This window comes from Bubalus bubalis, chromosome 6 (genome assembly GCF_019923935.1).
Source record: "Bubalus bubalis isolate 160015118507 breed Murrah chromosome 6, NDDB_SH_1, whole genome shotgun sequence".
In the NCBI taxonomy this organism is placed as follows: Eukaryota; Metazoa; Chordata; class Mammalia; order Artiodactyla; family Bovidae; genus Bubalus; species Bubalus bubalis.
In genome coordinates this window covers 78031780-78057189 of record NC_059162.1, presented here as the reverse complement: position 1 = coordinate 78057189, position 25410 = coordinate 78031780, and the positions used below count along the sequence as shown (strand labels likewise).

Here is a 25410-nt window from a genome sequence, read left to right as displayed (position 1 = left end):
ATTTTGTATTTGCTGTTTGATTTGAAGTGTATTTTTAAAAATGAGTCTTTAACTGCTTAGAGGTATTTGCTTATATAGAAAATTCAAAGTATTTTATTTGTGAAAAATATTGTTAATGCGTTTAATGAGAGAGGGAAAGGTAAAATAAAAGGTTCAACAAATGAGTATTGTAAATTAAGAAAGTTATTTTAAAATTTTATTAGAATCAAGTTTTCTCCTCTGACCACGTATCTGACCTTGTAGTCTCTTCCAAATACAATATAGATTTCATTTTTTTCTTTAACTTTGAGGTTGCAAATGTATGATCTTTGGGCCAAATCTGGGCCATTAATGTTTTTTGTTCAGCTAGTGTAGTGAGCTTAAAAAATTAGAATATTTTATTTAAAATCTGGATTTAGGTTTCTTAGGCTCAGTTGAAGGTTCTGATACCACTGGGTCCAGCGTTCCTGTGTGTTAGCAATTGATAGAAGCTAAACAGCAGTCAGGAAAGAGCTTGGTATGTGTTGATCTTCCTGCCTCAGTGTCCAGGGATTTTACTGAGAGAGGAGACTGACTTCTGCAGTGGGGTAGGCAGGTGAAGGAAGAGCCTAAAGTAGCTTAGAAAGAGTGAGAAAGGGAACTCTCCTGAGGCATGGTATTGTTTTATTTGAAAACATCTCACATTGCATATTTAATAATGCTGTATTACTGACCTGTATTACTGACCTTTTCAGATCATTGAAGCAGTCACTTTTTTGTGTTTTAAATTTTAGGAAGTTTTGGAAAATACTGAAAATAATATAAGGCTTTTTTAGTTGTTCAGGGTCCTTTTCTTGAACACAAATCATTGTTCTCTGTGTCAAGTAGGAGTTGAATTAAAATAACTCTAGATCCCTTCTAAATGATTCAGTTCAGTTCAGTCAGTCAGTAACATCTGACTCTTTGCAACTCTATGGACTGCAGCATGCCAGGCTTCCCTGCCCATCACCAGTTCCCTGTACTACAAATTGACAGTTGATTTTATCATATTTATTTTAGCTGAAAATATCTTTCTGATATTCTTGGAAGTGAAGTACATTATTAGGCTTTGTGAGATTTCTGAAACTCAAGAATTTTTTTTTTTCTTGTATATAAATATGTTCTAGATGGAAGTAGGTTGGAAGAAGTTGGAAATAATCTGACCTCAGATAAATCAAATTACTATATCCTTTTTAGGACATGGTATTATTGTGCCTTTATATTTTTTTTCTTTCAAATACAGAAATCATTTTCATTGAAAAGATAAGTTCTAGTTTTTGTAGTGTTGTGACTTTGCAAATAGATCAGATTTTAAACATTTTTCTGTGAACTTTCAAGACTTTCGTTAGGTAATACATAGGTACGTAAAAATATTTACTCTAAAAGTGATATGAATAAGTGGCTTTCTCAGTTTCCATTGCATTTAAAACAGCTTAGGGTGAACTGGAAGAATAGAGGAGCTGGAAGAAAACAAATGTCTTTGATAGCTTTTATTACTTGCTGAACGCTTGTATTAATACAAATAGAATGAAGTTTTTTGTTTTCAGAGTAAGGAACATCTTTTGAGGTAGGCAGCATTTGTCACATCAGTCTTCTGTCCACAGAAACGTTTACTGTTCTTACAAGTAGTGCTAATTGTAGGCAATTTAAAAAATTGGTGGAGAAATTTGAAATAGAAACTTAATGTAAAAATATTTGGTCCATTGGTGAAATGCTGTGTCCTTTGTAACATCTTCACTTTGAAATTGAAGTGAAAATCACTCAGTCGTGTCCGACTCTTTCCGACCCCATGGACTATGCAGTCCATGGAATTCTCCAGGCCAGAATACTGGAGTGGGTAGCCTTTCCCTTCTCCAGGGGATCTTCCCAACCCAGGAATAGAACCGAGGTCTCCTGCACTACAGGCAGATTGTTTACCAACTGAGCTATGAGGGAATTGATGCTAATAATAGCCATGTGACCCAGGCTAAGTAGTTTGTCTGTTGATTCCACCAGTGTAAACTAATTACATCCAGTGGCCATTAGAGGTGGGGTTTTAGGGTAGGAAGGTAATAGAATGATTAAACAAGTCCACACGATATATTATAAACTGAATTTATTTTCTGAGTCATTGCAAAGAGGTAAGGTACTTTTTTAGTAATTTTGCAGTAGGATGGAATTCTGTGATAAAGCAGGGATATTTGCATTAATTCTGAAGCAAAATATTTACACAAAGCACCAGACTCCTTAGCCCTAATAATTTACTTTTGGGATTCTTTTCCCTAGAAGATAACCTAACAATGGGCCTTAGTAATTAACAGAAAGGAATAGGATGGTTAGTTGGTCTTGAAGAACAAGGTAAAAAGAAGTCCACTGAAACAAAGAAGTCAAGATTAAGGCAAGAAAAAAACCTGAAATTGAAAGTTTATAGAGAATGGTGCAGTGTATTTGTGGGGAAAGGAATTAAGAGTGTTGAGAGAAAACGTTCACTTCACTCACACTTTGTAATTTCATATAATGGGAGGGTTAAAGTAACAAGGCTTTAAGTATAATTGGCTTTGCAAATAATGAACAAAAATGGGGGACTTCAAGTGTGTGTGTGTGTGTGTGTGTGTGTGTAATACTTGTGATTTGGTACTGTTTTCTCATGTGAGCTTGATTTTTAAGTTGGTAAAAGATTATAAGTAGTTAGAAATTAAGCATAATTATTTTTAACAATATTTGCATTCAGTAGGAATTATATTATGATTAGGATAATAATATGCAAAATGGTAGCGTGAGGTTTTTTAGGATCTTTCTGCCAGCAGTGGAGAAAAGTATAGCAACATCTGTGCTGCTGCTCCTGCTAAGTGGCTTCAGTCGTGTCCGACTCTGTGCGACCCCATAGATGTCAGCCCACCAGGCTCCCCCATCCCTGGGATTCTCCAGGCAAGAACACTGGAGTGGGTTACCATTTCCTTCTCCAGTGCGTGAAAGTGAGAAGTGAAAGTGAAGTCGCTCAGTCGTGTCCAACCCTCAGCAACCCCGTGGACTGCAGCCTACCAGGCTCCTCTGTCCATGGGATTTTCCAGGCAAGAGTACTGGAGTGGGGTGCCATTGCCTTCTCCGAGCAACATCTGTAGGAATACTTAATTACTGACTAAGCATCCTAGAAGATTGCTGTGTGAAATGAAAAGTTTTGGGACTGTTTTCTATTGAAAACTGAGAAAGAAGGGATAATGATTGGGACAAAAAAGCTATAACTAAATTAGTAATTCTCAAACTGCTCTTAGGGAACCCTGTGTCTAGTCCTTCACCCAGTTGTAAGATTCCTTTCTAAAAGTGTACCACGTTATTCTTCATTTCTAGAAGAAATTAAGATAATACTTTTCTAAATGTTGTTTTAACTTTATAAGTTGGTCTAAGACTTTGGTAACTGATTTGTACTGTACAAGATAGACTAGCTGATTTAGCAGTTATATATTTCGTTATTTTGTATTTAATAGCAATATTTTGTTCTGTCCCTCCAAGAGCACAGTGACTTCTGAGTGCTCTGCCCTCTGACCTAGCTTGCCGTTTACTCATCTTAGTAACCCATAGGTTCTCGTCAAGTATTCTTTGAGGCAGAATATCTACTGCTTCTGAAACTCTTGACTAAACAGGAGCCTTAAAGAGCAGTAAAAGCACAGGCATTGGAATCAGCAGATCCAGAATTAAAGTTCCATTCTTGGCACCTACTGGCTCTGTGAGTTTAAATATGCTACTTAAACTCTTTGAACTTCAAGTTTTTATTTTTACTTCTTAGGATTGTTGGAAGATTAAGTGAGATAATGTATGTGAAGGGTTTGAGCATAGTATTTGACGCATAGTAAACACTCAAAAAATGGTTCTTAATGCTAAAAATATTGGTAGGTAACAACAACCCTGGAGTCTTGGGTGCCCCCTTATTCTTAATTGTCTGATTTTCCAAGAAATCAGCATCTGTATTTCTTTGTTTTACTTATTGGGTTTCTTCAACAATGAAGTCGGAGAGTAGGTATATCTATTGATATAACATTTAACACTTTAAACTGATAAAAGTAAATTGCTAATTGATTTTTTTGTTTTTTTAAATAACTCATTTATTAGTTAACAGTCTTTTGCAAACAATCTTTTGTCCAGGTTTGCCATACTCAGGATAGTTTATAGATTATATTCAATATATGCCCAGCATTTGCAATCTACTGTTACAAGTTTTGACCCTATTGAGTTCAGCAATATTCCCCAGCCACAAGGCTAAAAATAGATTAGTTATACAACAGTTACCTACTGGATTATTTTTAATACCTTTCATAAGACTTTTGTATGCAATTTTAATAAACTTTGCTGTTTATACTCTTTGGGTTACTTCAACTAAGTTAAGGACAGCTATTTTCATATTAAAGTATATTTTTATGGATGTACTAGTAGAATAATATTTGAGTTCAGCTGTACTTTTCCCTAGCCTATATATTCAGATGATGGTATATTTCATACTCTATATTCATACTTATTGGGTCTATTAAATATTAGTCAAGTAATTAAGAATTGTGATTTTTTTTTTCACACAAAAGATCATTTTTATTTGATATAGCCACTATTTACAACGGAAGCTTTGCGAAGATTACAGTACTCTTCAGACACCCTGCCCTCATTTTATAGTTGCAACTGTAAATATATAGCAGTAAAACAGGGTAAAAAAAATCCTTAAAGATGTTTTGTGGGGGGTGATAAGTAAAGGCAGGAATTTTAGAAAACAAGAAATAAAATTTGCTGTGCATAGCTTTTCCCTTGTACTTTTACTTATATCCAGTTTCAAATAACATATACATTAATATTAATAAGGTACACATAATTTGGTTTACCAAACTGTTCAAAATATTCTTTACCAGGAGGTTCAGCAACATCAGATGACCATGAATTTGATCCATCAGCTGACATGCTGGTTCATGATTTTGATGATGAACGCACATTAGAAGAGGAAGAAATGATGGAAGGAGAAACAAACTTCAGTTCTGAAATAGAGGATCTTGCAAGGGTAAATAACAATAAGAGCTAGAGGATGAAGTGGTTATAACTTTTTTATGGAGAGAGGAAACACTTTAAATTTTAGTTCTCTATGTTATTTTGGGGAAAGCGGTATTTTATATATATATATATATATATATATATATATATATATATATATATATATAAAATCAATACTGAGAAATTCTGTGTGGCCATAGGTGGGATATTTAATGTTTGGAATGAAAGGCATTTTTTGAAAGAAACTTTATTATATGAATTAGAATTCAGTAGTTACTTCGATAAGACGTCACAGGTACTGGATCAAAAATATTTTAAAAATGGGTACTGAATTTCATCGTACATATCTTCTGTCCTCCCCCAGTTACTGCACCTTTTATTTACTCCCCTTCAGAAGCATGCCACTCTTTCTTAAGAGTTGTCATCCTGTTCCTCATGTCTTGCCTACTCTGTAATGTTCCCTTAATTGTCTCTGCCTTTCCTGTAAAGATAACCAGTGATTTCATTGTTATAACCATTGGCCACTTTTTTCTCTACTCAAGAGATACTCAGCACAGTTTACCATTCCCTTCCTGCACTGTCGCTTTCCCTATCTTCTTGTTCCTGTTGAGTGGCTTTTGCAGACATGTCTTCCTTTCCTCAAGGTTTATTTTTGGAATTTCCCAGTTCTCAGTTCTGGGCTTTGTTTTCATCTGTCAGTACTCCTCAGAGTAGTGTGAGAATCAGCCCCATCAGAATCACCCATGAACTTCCTAAGAAATATGCACTCCTGTGTCTTTCCCCCAGGCATACTAAATCAAAATTGGGGTGGGGTGGTGGACTCAAATCCGCATCATCATTAAGTATGCACACCATGTTTAAAAATGCTCATTACTAGTGATTGATCTAATCTTGTTGTGTCTGTATACTTAGTATTTCTTAGTTATTTTTCTAGCATTATCCTGTTTGCTGTCTCCACTACCCACCTGCTTGACATTTCTGCTAGGATATCTCAGTAGACATCTTTAAATTTTAAAGGTCTAAAACAGAACTGTTGATTGATACTCTCTTCATTTGCCTGTTCTTCCCTGTTTTTTCCATCTCAGTAAAAAATGGCAACACTCTATACCTTGTTGAGTAAGTCAGAAGCCAGGGAGTCATCTTCCTTCATTCTCAATATCTGTTCCTAAATAAGCCTATCATTTCTATCCAGAAATATCTGACTCTTGTTCCATCTCTACTGCTACCCTCAAGCCCAGGTCGCCATCATTTTTAGCTTAGAATGTACAGTAGCTTCCTAACTGGTTTCTTCATGTCCTCTTTTACCACTTTTCTCCAATGTATTACCACAGTAACCATGATGAACTTTTCAAAATAAAAATCAGTTTATGTCAGCCTCCTATTTAAAACTCTTCGTTGGCTTCCTGTTACACCAGAAGAAAATTCAGACTCCTTGCCCTGGCCAGCAAGGCCACCTACATATGGTCCTTTGTTCATGTATTACACTGCCCCTGTCATGGTGTCTATAGCTATGTTAGCTGCTTTTGTTCTTAGATGTGCTGGCTTTTTCCTATTTCAAGGCTTTTTACCTCATTCACACTCTCTGGTATGTGCATTCTGAGACTGACTCCTTTTTCTGTCAAGTCTGGGCTTAACGTTCCCTTCTCAAAATGGCTTTTTCTGGCCCCAGTCAGCTATTTTTAGCTGCTGTACCCCATCCATTGCTTGCTTTCTGTGTAACACAATTTGTAGTTGAATGTTTGTTAAGCTTTTGTCTATATTCTCCTTAATTCCACGAGAGGAGGGATAGTCTGTTTACCAGTATATTTCATAGCACATAGCAAGAGTGGTCACTGAACATTTTTGAATGAATAGATAAATCAGTTTGGTATGTTATCATTAAAAGGTGTTACGTGTACAGTCTGCTGTACTTCAGAACAAAAAAAAAGAAGTAAGACATAAGCCAGTCTTTAAGCATTTGGAGTATATAATGTCACAGAAAATGAATTCTTACACCCTTATAGTAATAAAGATTAATCTATGCTTCAGAATTTTAGTTTGGAACTTTAAAGAGCTGGAAAAAAAAGTCTGACTAAGTCAAATTTTGTGAGTTCCATTTTGGATCATGTAGTAATTAAAGCTGGCTTAATCCATAAACCTAAGCAATTCAGTATTTTGTTATTTTAAGCCAGACAACAGAATTGATCTTAGTGGTAATGGTGTAGAGCTGTTAAAAAGCTTTTCAAGGATGAGTTAAAAAGCACATGAGGAATCTGGACTCAGAACTATTCTTTAGGAGAGGCTAGAAAGCATTCAAAAGACTAGTATAATTTGCTTGGATGATTCAGAACCTAGGCAAACATCAAAGGAAACAGTTGATTTAAATGTCAGTCATGGTTGCTTCATGTATTCATGAAGTGGAAAGGTGATTATTTCCAAATATTTGCCTCTGTTTCAAAGAAATTTACCACTTTGGATTATTTTCTTGTTTCTCAATAACCCATCCATGGGACAAAAGGTAAAGGAAGAAAATCTTATATTTTCCATTTTTTCACATTCTATATTCAAGTAATTTGAGTAAGTAAGTACTCAAGAAGAGGTAATCAAGTATGGTCAAAATAGGTTATGAGGTGGAATCATTATTATTTTATTTCAGAGAATGGGCTGCTATATTTAACTAGTACAAAATTACTAAGGGACTTTGCTAAAATTTTTATCATGTTGTGGTCTTTTCCTATTTTTCCCTTTATTCAACCTCCTTCCTCGGTCTGTTACAACCCCCAAATTTGCTTTCAAATGCTCCCTTTTTTGGAAAAAACAATTAGAATTATTTGTAGAATATATACAAAGGGAGAGAAAGACAAGGGAACCAATCTTTATCATTCTTTTCAACCAGACATTCTTAAACCTTCTCTCAGACTACTTCTAATCTTTCCTGGAGTAATTAAGGCTTAGGTGTAAGTAGCATATAATCACCAGTGCTTTCATCTGTAGCTTACAGCTAAGCTAGAGGGCAAGTATATTGGATTTCCTGTAGTTGTAAACTCTATAGGTCCAAACCAAACTAGTTTTGTTTTTATTTAAAACAAAATGGGCAAGATTTTGTTATTGATGACTGATTTGCTCTTATAGAAGTAAAACATTATAGTTATGTCAGGAATTGGTAGGGTAGTTTATACCTGGTACTTCGGTTGCATGAAAAGGACCTTTGATGTAATGTGGCAAAATTTTGACAGTTGATTCATTCAGAAGTTAACAGTGACTGCATAGCCTGTAGCTTTAAGTTCGTTTAATGTGAATTCTAAAATTTAAGTGAAAACTAGCTTTGATATGCATTGTTAACATTTGTATGTGTGAATCTTACCAGTATAAAAGACATTTTAGTTAAGTTTATCATTTAAATGTTTTAAGAGAATTAGTTGTACAGGTTAGAATTTATTGATAATATTAGAAGAGGTGTCAGAATCATTCCCATAGTAAACTTTGGTTTGTAGGAATGGCGTGCAGGTTTAACACTGTTTTTCAAATGTACACTTAAAACCCACCATCTCACTTTGAACAGTAGCAGTCTGTTTCGGAGAAAGGAGCTCAGGATCAGCTGTATCTTTATTTGTATTTTTGAAAAATCACATTAAAACAATTAATACTTTAAAGTGTTAAGCACATTTTACTTGGTGAATCTCGAGAGCTAGAGAATAAAGATTAAAATGTGAGAGTTTTTTTTTTTTTTTTTTAAAGTATTCACAACACATGAATTACACAGCTAAGAAAAAAGCTCCAACGTGGGTACTATAAAGAAGAGTTCACTGTCTTCATCATCTCTTCCTAGTTTGTTTTATAGTCAAAGCCCAGCCTAAGAGGTTGGTTACCTTAGGAACTGTCACTCTTGTCTCTTAGGCCTTCTTGCCTGAAAATCAGTCCCTTTCCTTCTTCCCAACTTCATTTCCTGGTAAGTCACAACAGGTATAAAAAGAGAACTATGTCTATCTACCAAATGACCCTTGAACGGCCATCATCTGCTACCACGTTCTGCTGCTGCTGCTGCTAAGTCGCTTCAGTCGTGTCCGACTCTGTTCGACCCCATAGACGGCAGCCCACCAGGCTCCACTGTCCCTGGGATTCTCCAGGCAAGAACACTGGAGTGGGTTGCCATGTCCTTCTCCAATGCATGAAAGTGAAAAGTGAAAGTGAAATCGCTCAGTCTTCTCCGACTCTTAGCGACCCCACGGACTGCAGCCTACCAGGCTCCTCCACCCATGGGATTTTCCATGCAAGAGTACTGGAGTGGGGTGCCTTTGCCTTCTCCGGCTACCATGTGCAGTAAATGACTAATCCCCTGATGTGAGGGAGAGGGAGCCACTTTCTCTGCAGCTAGGAGACAGATACCACTCTGTCCTTAGAATACTGCTGGTGGTGCTTGATAACTGTACCCTGTTACTTGAAGATAAAGGTCAAATTTGATTTCAGATACCATGTTTGTCTTTGAAAAAGTCTGCGCTGCTTTCACCTCCAACTAGTCTCCCTTCAGCTTATACAGACATGATTGTCCCTCTTTTTGTTATAATACTTAGACAACTTACTTTTTAAAAGCACAATATGCAAGTATAGTCCACATGCCTGTATTTTTATTCATTTTTTACTGTGTCCGGTTTCCTTATTTTTATAGTCTATCAATCCAGCACGTCTTATTTCACTCTCCCTAAGAATGATGAACACTTAACCTAGGTCATGTTTCGAGGAAAGGAGTATGTACATGCATATGTATGTAAGGGCTCTGTAAAGCAGTGAGTCAGACAGCCTCTTTAAAAACTCAGCTGCACTGTTTAATCAGTGTGTGACTTTGGACCGGTTATTTAACATGATTAAGCTTCAGTGTTATTACACAGATGATATATATAAAGCATTCGTCAAATGTCTGATACATGATACTCAAATCTTCATAGTTATTCATAAGATTCTCAAATCTGTAACAAAATTGTAGCCAAAACTGTGGAGAACCCCTGTACTTGATTCATAACTTTTTTTCACTCTGCTCCTCCCATTTCTTAACACTTGTATGAATGGGAACACTTTATTGTGATGTTTCAATTAATTTGAGGAAAGCCCTTTAATATGTGATAGAACATAGACTTGGCAGTATAAGCTAATGAGAAAGTCTAAGGAACAGGTAGCTGATAGGTCGTAGAATAGTGTACTGTCAGCCAATTTAATCCTCTCTTTTTTTTTTCCAGAGGGAAATAACAACTTTTGCTTTCAGATCAGATCAGATAAGCCGCTCAGTCGTGTCCGACTCTTTGCGACCCCATGAATCGCAGCATGCCAGGCCTCCCTGTCCATCACCAACTCCCGGAGTCCACTGAGACTCACGTCCATCGACTCAGTGATGCCATCCAGCCATCTCATCCTCTGGCGTCCCCTTCTCTTGCCCCCAATCCCTCCCAGCATCAGAGTCTTTTCCAATGAGTCAACTCTCTGCATGAGGTGGCCAAAGTACTGGAGTTTCAGCTTTAGCATCATTCCTTCCAAAGAAATCCCAGGGCTGATCTCCTTCAGAATGGACTGGTTGGATCTCCTTGCAGTCCAAGGGACTCGCAAGAGTCTTCTCCAACACCACAGTTCAAAAGCATCAATTCTTCGGCGCTCAGCCTTCTTCACAGTCCAACTCTCAAATCCATACATGACCACGGGAAAAACCATAGCCTTGACTAGAGGAACCTTTGTTGTCAAAGTAATGTCTCTGCTTTTGAATATGCTATCTAGGTTGGTCATAATTTTCCTTCCAAGGAGTAAGCGTCTTTTAATTTCATGGCTGCAGTCACCATCTGTAGTGATTTTGGAGCCCAGAAAAATAAAGTCTGACACTGTTTCCACTGCTTCCCCATCTATTTCCCATGAAGTGGTGGTACCGGATGCCATGATCTTTGTTTTCTGAATGTTGAGCTTTAAGCCAACTGTTTCACTCTCCACTTTCACTTTCATCAAGAGGCTTTTGAGTTCCTCTTCACTTTCTGCCATAAGGGTGGTGTCATCTGCGTATCTGAGGTTATTGATATTTCTCCTGGCAGTCTTGATTCCAGCTTGTGTTTCTTCCAGTCCAGCGTTTCTCATGATGTACTCTGCATAGAAGTTAAATAAACAGGGTGACAATATACAGCCTTGACATACTCCTTTTCCTGTTTGGAACCAGTCTGTTGTTCCATGTCCAGTTCTAACTGTTGCTTCCTGACCTGCATACAAATTTCTCAAGAGGCAGATCAGGTGGTCTGGTATTCTTTCAGAATACCAGAAAATTCTTTCAGAATTTTCCACAGTTTATTGTGATCCACACAGTCAAAGGCTTTGGCATAGTCAATAAAGCAGAAATAGATGTTTTTCTGGAACTCTTTTGCTTTTTCGATGATCCAGTGGATGTTGGCAATTTGATCTCTGGTTCCTCTGCCTTTTCTAAAACCAGCTTGAACATCAGGAAGTTCACAGTTCACATATTGCTGAAGCCTGGCTTGGAGAATTTTGAGCATTACTTTACTAGGGTGTGAGATGAGTGCAATTGTGCAGTAGTTTGAGCATTCTTTGGCATTGTCTGTCTTTGGGATTGGAATGAAAACTGACCTTTTCCAGTCTTGTGGCCACTGCTGAGTTTTCCAAATTTGCTGGCATATTGAGTGTAGCACTTTCACAGCATCATCTTTCAGGATTTGGAATAGCTCAACTGGAATTCCATCACCTCCACTAGCTTTGTTCGTAGTGATGCTTTCTAAGGCCCACTTGACTTCACATTCCAAGATGTCTGGCTCTAGGTCAGTGATCACACCATTGTGATTATCTGGGTCGTGAATATCTTTTTTGTACGGTTCTCTGTGTATTCTTGCCATCTCTTCTTAATATCTTCTGCTTCTGTTAGGTCCATACCATTTCTGTCCTTTATCGAGCTCATCTTTGCATGAAATGTTCCTTTGGTATCTCTGATTTTCTTGAAGAGATCCCTAGTCTTTCCCATTCTGTTGTTTTCCTCTATTTCTTTGCATTGATCGCTGAAGAAGGCTTTCTTATCTCTTCTTGCTATTCTTTGGAACTCTGCATTCAAATGGGTATATCTTTCCTTTTCTCCTTTGCTTTTCGCTTCTCTTCTTTTCACAGCTATTTGTAAGGCCTCCCCAGACAGCCATCTTGCTTTTTTGCATTTCTTTTCTATGGGAATGGTCTTGATCCCTGTCTGCTGTACAATGTCACGAACCTCATTCCATAGTTCATCAGGCACTCTATCTATCAGATCTAGGCCCTTAAATCTATTTCTCACTTCCACTGTATAATCATAAGGGATTTGATTTAGGTCATACCTGAATGGTCTAGTGGTTTTCCCTACTTTCTTCAATTTGAGTCTGAATTTGGCAATAAGGAGTTCATGGTCTGTGCCACAGTCAGCTCCTGGTCTTGTTTTTGCTGACTGTATAGAGCTTCTCCATCTTTGGCTGCAAAGAATATATTCAGTCTGATTTCGGTGTTGACCATCTGGTGATGTCCATGTATAGAGTCTTCTCTTGTGTTGTTGGAAGAGGGTGTTTGTTATGACCAGTGCATTTTCTTGGCAAAACTCTATTAGTCTTTGCCCTGCTTCATTCAGTATTCCAAGGCCAAATTTGCCTGTTACTCCAGGTGTTTCTTGACTTCCTACTTTTGCATTCCAGTCCCCTATAAGGAAAAGGACATCTTTTTGGGCTGTTAGTTCTAAAAGGTCTTGTAGGTCTTCATAGAACCATTCAACTTCAGCTTCTTCAGCGTTACTGGTTGGGGCATAGACTTGGATTACTGTGATATTGAATGGTTTGCCTTGGAAACGAACAGAGATCATTCTGTCGTTTTTGAGATTGCATCCAAGTACTGCATTTTGGACTCTTTTGTTGCCCATGATGGCCACTCCATTTCTTCTGAGGGATTCCTGCCCGCAGTAGTAGATATAATGGTCATCAGGGTAGCATTACTTTTTATTTCAAATATTTGGGGCGCAAAAAACAGAAATCCATTTTGAGCAAGCTTAGGCGAAATGAAGATTTAGTTGTAAGGCTCATGTAATTTCATTAAGGGCAGGGGGAGGTCTAGACTTCAGAGACTCCTGTGCCACCAGAACACTTTTTTACATGGTGGTGTCCTTTTTGAGTCCAATTTTCGTCATATGTTGTAAGTTTTCAGGCTCCAAGATTTATTGCTTGGGATACAGCCTATATTCTTTAGCTGCTATTGGTAAAAATCTGGAAACAAATTATGTTCAAGCTTGGGTCATGTGCCCTTTTCAAATGAATGGTCAGGGAATGCAGTGATTCCAATTGAGTTAGATGCTGTGAGTCCAGGAGGTAAGCTTTCAGTCAGAATACATGCTTGGAATGGAGGAAAGAACATTTCTGGAAAAATGAATGTAGAAAGAAAGGACTGGATGACAGACAACAAGAAATGGTACTTGAATTTGAAACTGGAGATTCCTCAGCAAAATTGATTTGGGGTTTTATTGTATTTGTGTTTACTGTTAGGACTTCCCTTTATACCTTAGATCAGGTAAGATACTTTTTAATACTATGTGGATCATGGTTGTTGCTTACTAATTTGTTGTTTCTAACTTGCTGCTTACTCGTAATAACTTGATATTGGGCAACAGAAATTAAAAGTTAATTCCTAAGAAGAGCATAATACCACTACATATTCTTTTGTTTTCAGTATTAAGCAAGAATTTTCTTGATGGACTGCTGCTGCTAAGTTGCTTCAGTCATGTCCGACCCTGTGCGACCCCATAGACGGCAGCCCACCAGGCTCCCCCGTCCCTGGGATTCTCCAGGCAAGAACACTGAAGTGGGTTGCCATTTCCTTCTCTAATGCATGAAAGTGAAAAGGGAAAGTGAAGTCGCTCAGTCGTGTCCGACTCTCAGTGACCCCATGGACTGCAGCCTACCAGGCTCCTCTGTCCATGGGATTTTCCAGGCAAGAGTACTGGAGTAGGGTGCTATTGCCTCCTCCACTTGATGGACTAGGCAGGGGTATTTTGTTGACAAGTGATAAAACCAACTTTGACCGAAAGTAAACTTTTTAGAAGTTTGTCAAAACTTTTTTAGATGTTTATTGCTTTTAATATTTTTTAGATGTCATATGAATATATATCTAGGTCTAAGGAATATCTGGAACTAGAGATTCAGGGTCACAAGGACCTCTTGATCACTCTTAACCCATGGTTAAATCTGTTGATTTCTTCTTTGGGATCCCTTGTTTTTTCTTTACCACAATCACTAATTTAGTTCAGATTCTGATTATACTCACATAAATGATAGCAGTGGGTTGCAGCTTAGCAAACTAAATTTCTCCCTGCCTAGGTTCATCTTGAATAATATGTTGTGTGCATAGTTTTCCCAAAGCCCTTTTATAGAGTCAGTCACTGTTCAGTAGCTACTCTTAAATGAATCAAAAGTAGACTCTAATAGATGTCTTTAGAAACTAAGTAAAACTAGAGAAAATAGGTTAAAAAAACTAGCCAGCCCTTTCTTTTTTTTTTAGTTACTGCAAATCAGGATAACCTGCGTATTCATTTTTTGTTTCTGTAGTTGTTCAGTTGTTTCTTTGACTTGTCTTGACTTTTCTCTGTCAGTTCTGTTACTCTTTCTCTAATTCAAGCACTTTTCTTTCAAATACACTGATCAGTCACTTCTGACTCTACCCTGTTCTCTTCTTAGTCAATATTGGGGGTGTTGCCAACTTTTTTTTGAGAAATGAATTTTTATAAAGCAAGTCACACTTCTCATATGTGTATCCAAGAGAGAAAAATCTTGGACTTAACCGTGGAAGTCAGATATTCCACTTTCCAAATAGTGGTTAAAAAAAAAAAGAAAAATTCTTTCCATGCAGTTGGTACATTACTTATCTTTTTGACATATAACTGAGCTAGATATCAGCTGTTAGTGACAAGCTTTATTAAGGATAATGATCACAATTTATTACGTTCCACTGAAAAGGCTGGTTTGCAGTTATCTTATCCTAAAACTGATCAGAGTGGTTCTCCAGATGGTCTCAATACTAACAACATCAATATCACCTGGTACTTTAAAAAATGCAGAAACTCACGCCCCACCTCAGCCCTGCTAATCTTTGAGGTGGAGTTCAGTTGTAAGTTTAAATAATCCCTCAAGGTGATTCTGTTGCCCTTGAATAAGACAGATCAAAGGTAGAGAGCCTGTTGTTCAGCTGCTAGCCGGGTCCAACTCTTTGCAACCCCTTGAACTGCAGCAGGCCAGACTTCCCTGTCCTTCACTATCTCCCCGAGTTTGCTTAAACTCATGTTTTATTGGTAACCGTACCTCTTTTGGTGATCTCTTAAAGTATCAGTTAAACATAGTTGTAAAAATTAGAGGTAACAGTAGCATATTAAGATAATATTAAAGACGAAATAAATATTATGAAACAAGCTGTTGGTAAATTCTCAAGGTCCATGTGAATGTTAATTGCAAGCCTACACTAAAGTGTTTTTCTTGGTTTGGCCCTTTTCATAATAGTGACCTCAGTGGCGTCTTGCTCATAGAAGTGACTTCAGTTGCTAAACCTGCTTCTAATTTGCGATGCAGAATGAGTTTATGGAAAATATGAGCTGAGATTAAGAGTTCTGGATATTACAATAAAGTCTCTGTCCTTACATCATGTTTCTCTCTGCTTGGTTTTCTTATTTACATATAAAGGTACCACTCTCATCCAGTACTTTTAAAGATCAAATAAGATAGTATAATATTCTCACTTTGTTTTTGTTAAGAAACGAGAATAAGGTAGTTAATCAAAGCATTTATCACAAATGCCTGGCATATAGATGTGATGGCAGCTATATGTCATGATTGTTTATTTAACCCATCTTTTCTACATCATATTCTTATTTCTTTCCTGATTTTGAAGTTCTTTTTTCTTAAATCCTGACTCCTAATTCCTAAATTTCTGTTTCTTTGTACCAAATGCTTATACTGGACCAGGTATCTGGAAGGACTAGATCCTTGAACACTTCAAGCATTATCTCTTATTGTACTTTGAAAGTCATAATAAAGTCAATTAAGTATACCAGCTGGTCATTGATTTCTTTCAGAAACAGATTCACAAACTGATTTATAACTAGAGTATCCATTTACAATATGAAATATTAATAGAAGTGTTAAACAGCATTTTCTTCCTATTTCTTTCTATAAGGAAATTTTTTTCCAAATTATCGTTATTTGCTTTTTACACACAAATTCTGAGTGATGGGAGTTAACTGTATGATCTAATTATTTAGTATCAGGTTATATCCTCCAGTCTGATATATTCATCCTCACTATAATAAGGTATTTCACACACAGGCTAGACTTGTTTCTGTCCATGAATAAGACTGTGATATTACTGGAGAAATACAAAGTCTTATTTCATGATTATCCTTTTTCTAGGTTCTAAACTGACTCAGTTAAGTTTTTCTTCAGAGTGTGTATGTGTATGTTATAGGTTCACACTATTTGGGTTAAATTTTATTTTTATAATTTTGTCATGTTTCCCTGATACTCTGTAACACTTGACTACTGATTAGAGTGAGTACCTTCTGCAAAAATCTCATTTCATTTCATAACATGTGGATATTTGTTCATTTCACCCTCAGGAGAGTGTGCTTTTTGTGGTTGGGGGAGGTTCAGGTCCCTGGCTGAAACAGCCTGGTATACTGTTAAGAGTATGGGCTTTTGTAATTAGACTCAAAATCTGTTTTCACTACTTGTAACTTGTGTGGGTTTTGGAGAAATTGCTTAATCTGCTAGCCTCAGTTTCCTCATCTCTGAAATGGAGATAACACAACAGTTTAGTAAGATGTACAGTAAAGATTACATGAAATGATTTTACATAACCCTAGAGAAGAATATATGGCTGATGTAACCTAGTATCATTCATGTATGTTATTGCTGTTTTTGATGTGTTTGGGCTGGGCTCTAAATTTCATTCCCCTTTCTTGGTTTGTTAACTTTGTTTACAGTCTAATTTCTAATTATTCTGTTTCCCCACTCCCAAATTCTCTGTGGCTCTTAGTAAATGTGAACAGACTGTTGGTGTACAGTCACTGAATTGAAGCAGAAAAGAATAATAAAGATTAGGGTTTTTCTGGTTTCAGAATTATATTGTTTTACTTTTTATGATTTACAAATTCTTGATAACAGTTCTAAGAATATTCTTCTGTATTAAGATTTGTGAATGATAGGAATATGAAATGTCATCTGTTAAAAATTTAACTTTTGTTTGGTCTATTTAGGAAGGCGACATGCCGATTCATGAACTTCTCAGCCTTTATGGTTATGATAGTGCTATTCGGCTACCTGAAGAAGATGAGGAGGAGGAGGAGGAAGAGGAGGAAGATGATGAAGATGCTGATAATGATGATAACAGTGGATGTAGTGGGGAAAATAAAGTAAGGTTATACATATATTTTTATCTTCCTGTAGTTAAAATTTTATTGATACATTGATTTTGATTGCTTGTTTTTGTCATTTCTTTTCACTCTAACTTTAAAGGCAATATATTTAAATATTAAAACTTAAGATATAGACATGTGTAATGCAAACTGGAAGTTCCCTATAATCTACTCCAGAGAGGCAATAGTTTGCTCTGTCATTCCTGTTTTTTTTAACGCCTGTTCTAAATAAATTTGTACAAACTTTTATAATGCTGTTTTTTAAAGTAATAATGGCTAATTGTACTCATTTTTATTTTGTTTTGAAATAACTTTAGGTTTGCATAAGAGGTTCAAGGATAATTCAGTGCATCTCTCTGAACTCTACTCGACTTCCTCTAATGTTAGCATCTTGTGTAACCATGGTATATTCATGTAGTCTTCTAGTTTTATCTGGAATACTATGACCTTTCATCTGCAACACTTTTTCTTAAAGAGATTTAATGTATTATTCCACAGGAAGAGAATATAAAAGATTCCTCAGGTCAAGAGGATGAAACTCAGTCTTCCAATGATGATCCATCTCAATCTGTTGCTTCTCAAGATGCCCAGGAAATAATCCGTCCACGTCGATGTAAATATTTTGATACAAGTAAGTATTATTAGTTACTGTTTTTTATATGATTTTTGCTGTTTAATATTTTAGTGTTTTTTTTCCCCAATACTCTGAATTCATTGATTTGGAAATCTCGCTCATCAGTAAATGGGATTTTGTTCTAGATTATTAGTTTAGCTGTACTGGTGCCATGTTGTCCATGAATATGCTACTGTAATTATTATGTGTCACTATGATACCTGATTTTGAATGTATTCCTTTTTTTCCACTCTTGACTGTTCTTTAAATTTGTTGTTTCATGGTCATCTTTTTTATTTTTCCTAGTCTTTTCCTCAGTTTTCCATTTTCTACTTTCTTTGCCTCTCAGTCTAGATATATTCATAAGCATTGCTTTCTCTAACCAATGGTTCCCAAGTCTAAAGAAATTGTTGGCCCTTGAGATAGGAATATTATACAGAGAAAGAACTGTGCTGATGTTTCTACCTCCTCAAAGTCATTGACCAGTAGTCAGTACAACATTTAACGTATGTATCTTGAATATTTGCATGTGTAACTACTCCATAATGTTTTCATTCTAAGCAGGAATCCTTACCCTAGAAATAAGATAAGAAAAAGTTAACCATTAGTGTTATTAGTTTAAATATGTAGTTTAAATTTCTGTATTTAAAAAAGAAAAATACTTGAATACAATACAGTAACCTCTCCTGAAATGTGGTAAAGTAAAAATTAATTAAACGTGGTTACTGCTTTGTGTGAATGACTTCTGTTACACATTTTTGTTTAGAGGTCAGTGTAGGGCTGCTGGTGATAATTTTATTGTGAATTTTTCTTTTTAGAGATACAGTCCAACTGAAAAGTATTATCACTGCCCAGAGAGATTAATTACATTTAATTATTTGGAGGAAATGTATTTTTCCCCTAGTTAAACCAGGATCAGGTCCATTGCCAAAATTTGCTTAAAAGTGAGATACTAAGTGACTGCATCTTGAAATAATATATCATAGTTCAAATGTTATTTCAGTGTGCATGGGAACTATACATACAGTGCCCATCTTAGCTTTTCCATAGAAAGAATTAATTTCTGTATGTGATGTTACCATTTTGAATTTTGTGTGCCATTGTAGAGTTGAGAAGATGCTGACAATCTAATGGTTTTCAGATTTCCCGCTCCTTTATGTAAAGGCATTCTTAGTCCAATATGTAAGCAAATAGCAATTTGCCTGCTCTGAATAAAACTGAAGTTGGGGAGACATACATGCGCTCTCTTCCTGCATTCCCCCAAAGTGATGTTACAGCATTCTCAAGTGTTTTAAGGAGCACTTGTCAGAAACTATTATGTTGTCCCAGCTCTCATTTAAAAAGGGAAGAAACTGAGATCATATAGTTTATTCTCTCACCAGGCTGTTGGAAGCAGAATTAGGTTTAGAAACAGATTGTCTTGACTCTGAATCAATTTTTTCCCTAAAGTTTTTTGTAGAGTATTATTTCATGAAAATATAGTTATCTAAGAAGATTGTCCTGGAAGGTCTATGAGTTTTGTTGTTGTTTTAACTGACAGGGTAATATTTGACTAAAAATATCTTGACCTACCTCTGCAAATACCTTTTGGCATATTTAAGTATTTAATGGTAGATGTAAGAATGGACAGGCTAAGCAATCATTTTATAGTACTATTGTCTTACTTATTCTAGATAGTGAAATAGAAGAAGAATCTGAAGAAGATGAAGATTATATACCATCAGAAGACTGGAAAAAGGTAGTTAGAGCCATATTTTCCCAAAACTTAGATAAATTAATATTTAAAGAGCCAAATATCTTCTTTTACCAAAAGTTTGATAAAGTTGAAGTAAGTCTTCTTGTGACATATGTTCAGACTTTCCCTTAATACATCCAGGTGAGAAAGAACATAAATTTTCTTATAAATAAAATAATGATATAGAAAAATCAGACTTTGTTGAACAAGTTGGTACTCAAAGCAAAATTACAAATCCAAATTTCTAAACTAGTTAGGAATTAGACTTTTGTTAGCTACACTGTAAAAAGTATCACATGTGATTTTTTTCTTTTTTATATATGTATCTACTTGAGAAAACAATTGCGGAGGCTATGGTATTTGTTAAGTAAATTTTCTTTAATGAGTTAGATTACAGGTTTTTCTATCCCATATTAATGTTGATACTCGCAGCTCAAAGTATATTGTGTGAAGAGATAGATTTGGACTTTGGTATAACTATCCATAATTAATTTCTAAAATGAGTTTAAAGATAATGACATGGTCTTTAAAAATAAAATTGTATAATAGTGTATAATTAATCTCATGGTTAAACTAAAGAATTTTAATCTGCTGCCAAACAGTTGACTTATTAGGAAGATGTATCACATTATTATGTAGAATTGATTAGGGCAAATCATCTATACGAGGTGATGTCATACTTGTTGGGATAGATACCTGATTTATCTCTTAGAATCTCTGTTGAGGGTTTTGCTTTTTTTTTCCCCCTTGGTGTTCTTTTCCCTAGGTCTGATTCTGAATTTAGTGCATAAACAGTCATTTATGTGGAAGCAGAATTGCCCAAAATACCAAATCGAGTGGCCTTTCTGCCCTTTTTAAGTCATGATTGTTTACTTAATTAGTCATTACTTTTGATCCTTCCCTGTGTTTTGTTTGTTAGTTTCTTTAAAGTTGTCTGGTCTGGATGCCAGGGGCACACTTAAGAGATAACCCCCTTTGTGGATTAAAATAAGGAAAAATCTGTATATTTTGTAGTTGCAGCTGGGAAGAATGAAGTATTAAAAGACCTTGGACTGTACTACCCAAGGATTATGGGCTTCAGCCAGAATTGATATATTTATGGGTTTCCAAAGAGATGTTGGCTTCCCTTGTAGCTCAATCAGTAAAGAATCTGTCTGCAATACAGGAGACCTGGGTTTGATTCCTGGGTTAGGGAAAATCTCCTGGAGAAGGAAATGACAACCCACTCCAGTATTTTTGCCTGAAGAATCCCCTGAACAGAGGAGCCTGGCAGACTACAATCCATGGGGGTCACAAGAGTTGGACACAACTTAACGATTAAACTATCACAAAGAGATGTTTAGAAAAGAGAGACATCAGTGTGGGTTAAAGTGGTAAGGAAAAATTATCACAGTGCATGTATTAATTATTAATAACTTGAATGATTAATGAATGAATGATGGGACTGAAGACAGAAAAAAAGGATCACAGAAGTTACTATTTGTGTGACTTGTTTGAGCAAGTGTTCTTCAGTCATTTCTTATTACCACATCATGCAGAAATTAAAATTAGAAAAGCTGGAAACTTTGGTAATCAACTTAAACTGTTATTTTCTACCACATATCCAAGTTTGTTTTTTCTCCAGTATAAATTGATTTTGTATTTGGAGTGTCCCCATAGAGTATTTGATTGAGCCTTGAATTTTTTCTTTTTCTAAATGAAGCAGTACAAACTCAAAGGAGGGAGAACATGGGGGAGATAAAGCCCTCATTACTAGGAAGTATTAGTCCCGTCCTCAGGAAAATTATGTAATAAAGCAAATCCAGATTTATATAATAAAGTAAATCCATATTGTCTTATTTTAGTCCGATTTGTAAAAAGCTGTCAGGATTCAGAGATTAATCTTGTAAGACAAAATTAAATTTTTATTGAAACCCGAGGTAGAGGAAACAGCTTTGAAACCAAACCTGAGTTCAAGTTATAGCCCAGAATTTACTAATAGTGTGATCCTAAGGAAACTCATTTTCTTGAGTTTCATCTCCTTACATACAGTTATAGGGACAGCAAATTCAGCCTTGTCAAAGTTGGTGAGGATTAAATAAAAATTTTGCATAGATACTTGGTACATAATGCTCCTAAATACTGTTTTCCTTCATTTCCCTATAGAACAAATTTAAGGTGAAAAGTTTCTGAACGCAATAGGAAAAAGGAGAGGCATCTTTTCTTTATACTAAGCTAGAAATTATCAACCCTGGCTTCATGTTAAAATCACTTAAAGAAATTTTAATGCTGATCACCATGGCCTTCATCCAGAGATTCTAGTTTATTTGGTCTAGGATAGATCCAGACATTGAATATTTTTAGAAGCACCCTAGCCAGGGTTGATAACTTGACTATTCCCTATAGGTGGAGATGAGTTAACTTAAAAGGGACACAAGAAGTGACAATAGGGTATCCTTTTTTATAGTGAAAGATAAAAGGAAAATTCCTATGTATGAGTAGAGAAAATGTGTGTGTGGTATTTTTAGAAAAATTAACTGGTTTTCCTGTACAGGTGCAGCAATAAATTTATTACATAGACATGTCTTTGAAGTTACACTAGATAAAATGAAGCTCTAGCATCAGTGGGAAACAGTAATAGGAGAGAGGAACTCTTCAAATCCCAGGAGTTATTTAAACTTACTAGACCATGATTTCATACCTTTCCTACGTAAGTCTTTATTCTGAAAATACAGTAACTGTGTTAACATTTAGCCACAGACAGAAGAGGGCCCATGTAATTAATCTTGGTCCCTATGTTTTATGTTAGTAAAATCTCATCAGTGGTGACCTCTAATTGTCATTCTGAACAGCCAGTTTCCCCTAACTTGTGTTTTGACTATATAGATTGATTATTAGATTTCCTAAAATAAGATTGAATTATGTTTGGGAGAAGTTATGATTTCATCTTACATTGTTTTAATGAAAGTTAGGCACTGATTACCTGTCCATTTGGTTTGAAGTTTTATTTATTTGGCCTCTACTGGGCTTTATTCAAACTGTTTTTGTTATTTCCTTTACCTTAAAGCTCTGGTTCTCAGACTTGATTATGTGTCAGAATTATATGGATAGCTTGTTAAAATACTTAATTGCTGAGTCCCATCCTCTTAGTTTCTGGTTCGGTTGGTCTGGGGTAAGACCTGAGTATTTGCATTTCTCAGTTTCCCAGGGAAGCTGATTGAGAGACCATAGCTTAGAGTGGGTACTCTGAAAATACCTTAATTTGACTTTCTGCTTTTTAGAGTTATCTTATCAGTTGAATTATAAGAATTCATTTTTATTTCTTTTTCTCCATATTTTAAAGTTCATATCCATTGTCTATATTGCATTTCACCTCATCATTATTACTGATACTTTCATCCAATCATATCCAAGCTCTTATCTATTATTAACTCATTCATCCTCACAATACTCCTCTGAGGTAGTTAATTGGTTGTAACTATTTTATGACAGAAACCAGGAACAGTTAACCCAGGAAGATGGTAAATCTAGAAAGTGGACATAAAATCTGTTACTCCATCTTATTAACATTTTATATTTTTTAAAATAGGAGATTATGGTGGGCTCCATGTTTCAAGCAGAGATTCCAGTTGGCATTTGTAGATACAAAGAAAATGAAAAAGGTGAGTCATTCATATATTTAGATAGCTGAATACATGCTTTTAAAAAGCAGGAATTGATGAACTTTTTATAATGGGATAAGAACATGACAGTTCATTTGTTACCCTGTGATTTATAAAAGAAGACCCCTACACCATATCTGTAAGGAATATTTTCTCTTTCTTCACTTTTGTTCATAGAAGTCTAGCCAAAAAAGAAAAGTGAATGCTTCTTTGGTATTGTATTATTAGATTACTTAAGACATCCTTTTAATCTTTTTTTATATTTTAAATACTCTTGAGTATACCCTTTTATAACCTTTATAATTTATATTTTAAAAGGTTATTTTGTAGGTTATTTTGTTTCGGTGGAAGCCATTGACAGATTTTTTAAAAAACTTAAGTGTAAACAACTGATATAAAAAGCTTATTTGCTCCTGAAATTTTTAATATTATTAATATTGAGTGTTTTGCTGTTTGTGTTATTTAATTTGGAAAGACAAACTTGTGTACTTAAATTTTGCATGATCTTTTGTTCATTTTTTTGTGTAATAGTGCTAAGGTAAGTCATAAAGATTAAATACTTGAACTTCTGAAAACAGAATACTTGAGGATTTTTTTTTTTTTAAGTCTATTTCAAATTATCCACTTTGGGAAAGTTCCAGAGAGAGAGAGAGAGAGAGAGAGAGAGAGAGAGAGTGTGTGTGTAATGAGTTCATGGGCAGTGTGACATCCCTCAGTGTTAGAAATCTTTCTTCATTTCTTTTATTTCAGTTTTCTTTTCCACATTTCAGCTTACATATGCAGAGCCTCTGGGAGTTATAAAAGTCTTCTTGTTTGTTTTCTTTTTAACTGAAAACCTATTTTATATTCTAAGCGTCTGCTTTCAGGGCAGAGCCCCAGATCAGAAGTCATTATAGGAATATCACAGGCTCTAGTAAATTGTAGTGACAACGGAAATGTTTTAACACACTAGTAATAGCTTTCAAGTTAATTTCTGAAACATATAGGAATATTAAAGCTATCAATATGGAATGACCTTTTTGTATACTGAAATTCTGTGCACAGTTTTTGTAAATCATTGTAATTGTGTGCAAAAATGAATGATCCATTGGGTCTTCGATTTTTTTGTATGTGGCAAATTAACGTTACAGTTAAAGGCAGTTTTAATTATTTCTTAATATGTTTGTCTTTTAACATTTTTGCCTTATTAGATATCACAGTGAATAGTGATCACAATTTCCAATTTTGGTTTAATGTTTTTCCATTTTAGCTAATTTTAGAAAGCAATTGCTTTCTTTCTTTCTTTTTTTTTTCAGGACCCTTTCTTACTCTGAGAATTTAAGCATGTTACATTGTATGAGGATAAGATGAGATTTAACACAGTTACTGCCTTAGAGGAGTCACTGTGGTTCAGGTCCTTTCCTCTGTTTTTTAGTTCTATAATAGAAATTCATACCTTTGTCATGATGTCAAGAACTCATTTGCATTTAGGTTAACCTGTGCACATGAACCAAACTCTTGTTAAACTATTCAGTAAACCACACTATGAAATAAAACTGTCAAAGGGATAGTGCTGATTAGAGCCTTTTTTCCTTACATAAAAAGTTTTGTAGAGTATTTTTCATCGATTTGGTGAGCACATTCAAAAGGGTGAGCATTTAGTTTGGGTGATTTTGATTTTGATATCTTGGTATCTGCACAGTAAGAAGTTCTTTGGCAGATTGATTAGAATTTTTCATTGCTTAAGTAAACCCTATTACTGAGTATCCTGAAGAGATATTGATAAAGCTTGTCTCTTAAATTTATGTAAATGATCATTTATAGTTAACAGAGTATATTATAATCATTTGTTTATTCAGCTTTGTATCCTTAGTATACCTTGAGTGATCTAAAACATAGACACTTAGTAAACATTTGAGTTACTCGATGGTTGCAGAATAGTGTTAACAGAACTTATATGGAGTCAGTGAACTTGAGGCTATCTAGGCATTTGGCCTTGCACAGATAACTGCTTCTTTTTCTCCTC

General features: G+C 35.5%; 1 protein-coding gene across 20 annotated transcripts in view; it reads left to right on the top strand.

Annotated features, from left to right (window-relative positions):
* The window catches only part of MIER1 (MIER1 transcriptional regulator), a 71780-nt gene that overhangs the window by 15637 nt on the left and 30733 nt on the right, over nt 1–25410 (top strand). For 15 of the 20 annotated variants that reach the window (XM_025288506.3, XM_025288505.3, XM_025288504.3 and 12 more), the window contains 5 exons: nt 4866–5011; nt 17258–17413; nt 17915–18047; nt 19703–19767; nt 23333–23405. In XM_025288506.3, the coding sequence (XP_025144291.3) occupies nt 4866–5011; nt 17258–17413; nt 17915–18047; nt 19703–19767; nt 23333–23405 (573 nt within the window). Of the gene's footprint in view, nt 1–3039; nt 3701–4865; nt 5012–17257; nt 17414–17914; nt 18048–19702; nt 19768–23332; nt 23406–25410 lie in introns of those variants that run through there. The other 5 variants (XM_025288508.3, XM_025288507.3, XM_044944882.2 and 2 more) reach the window with 2 other exon arrangements.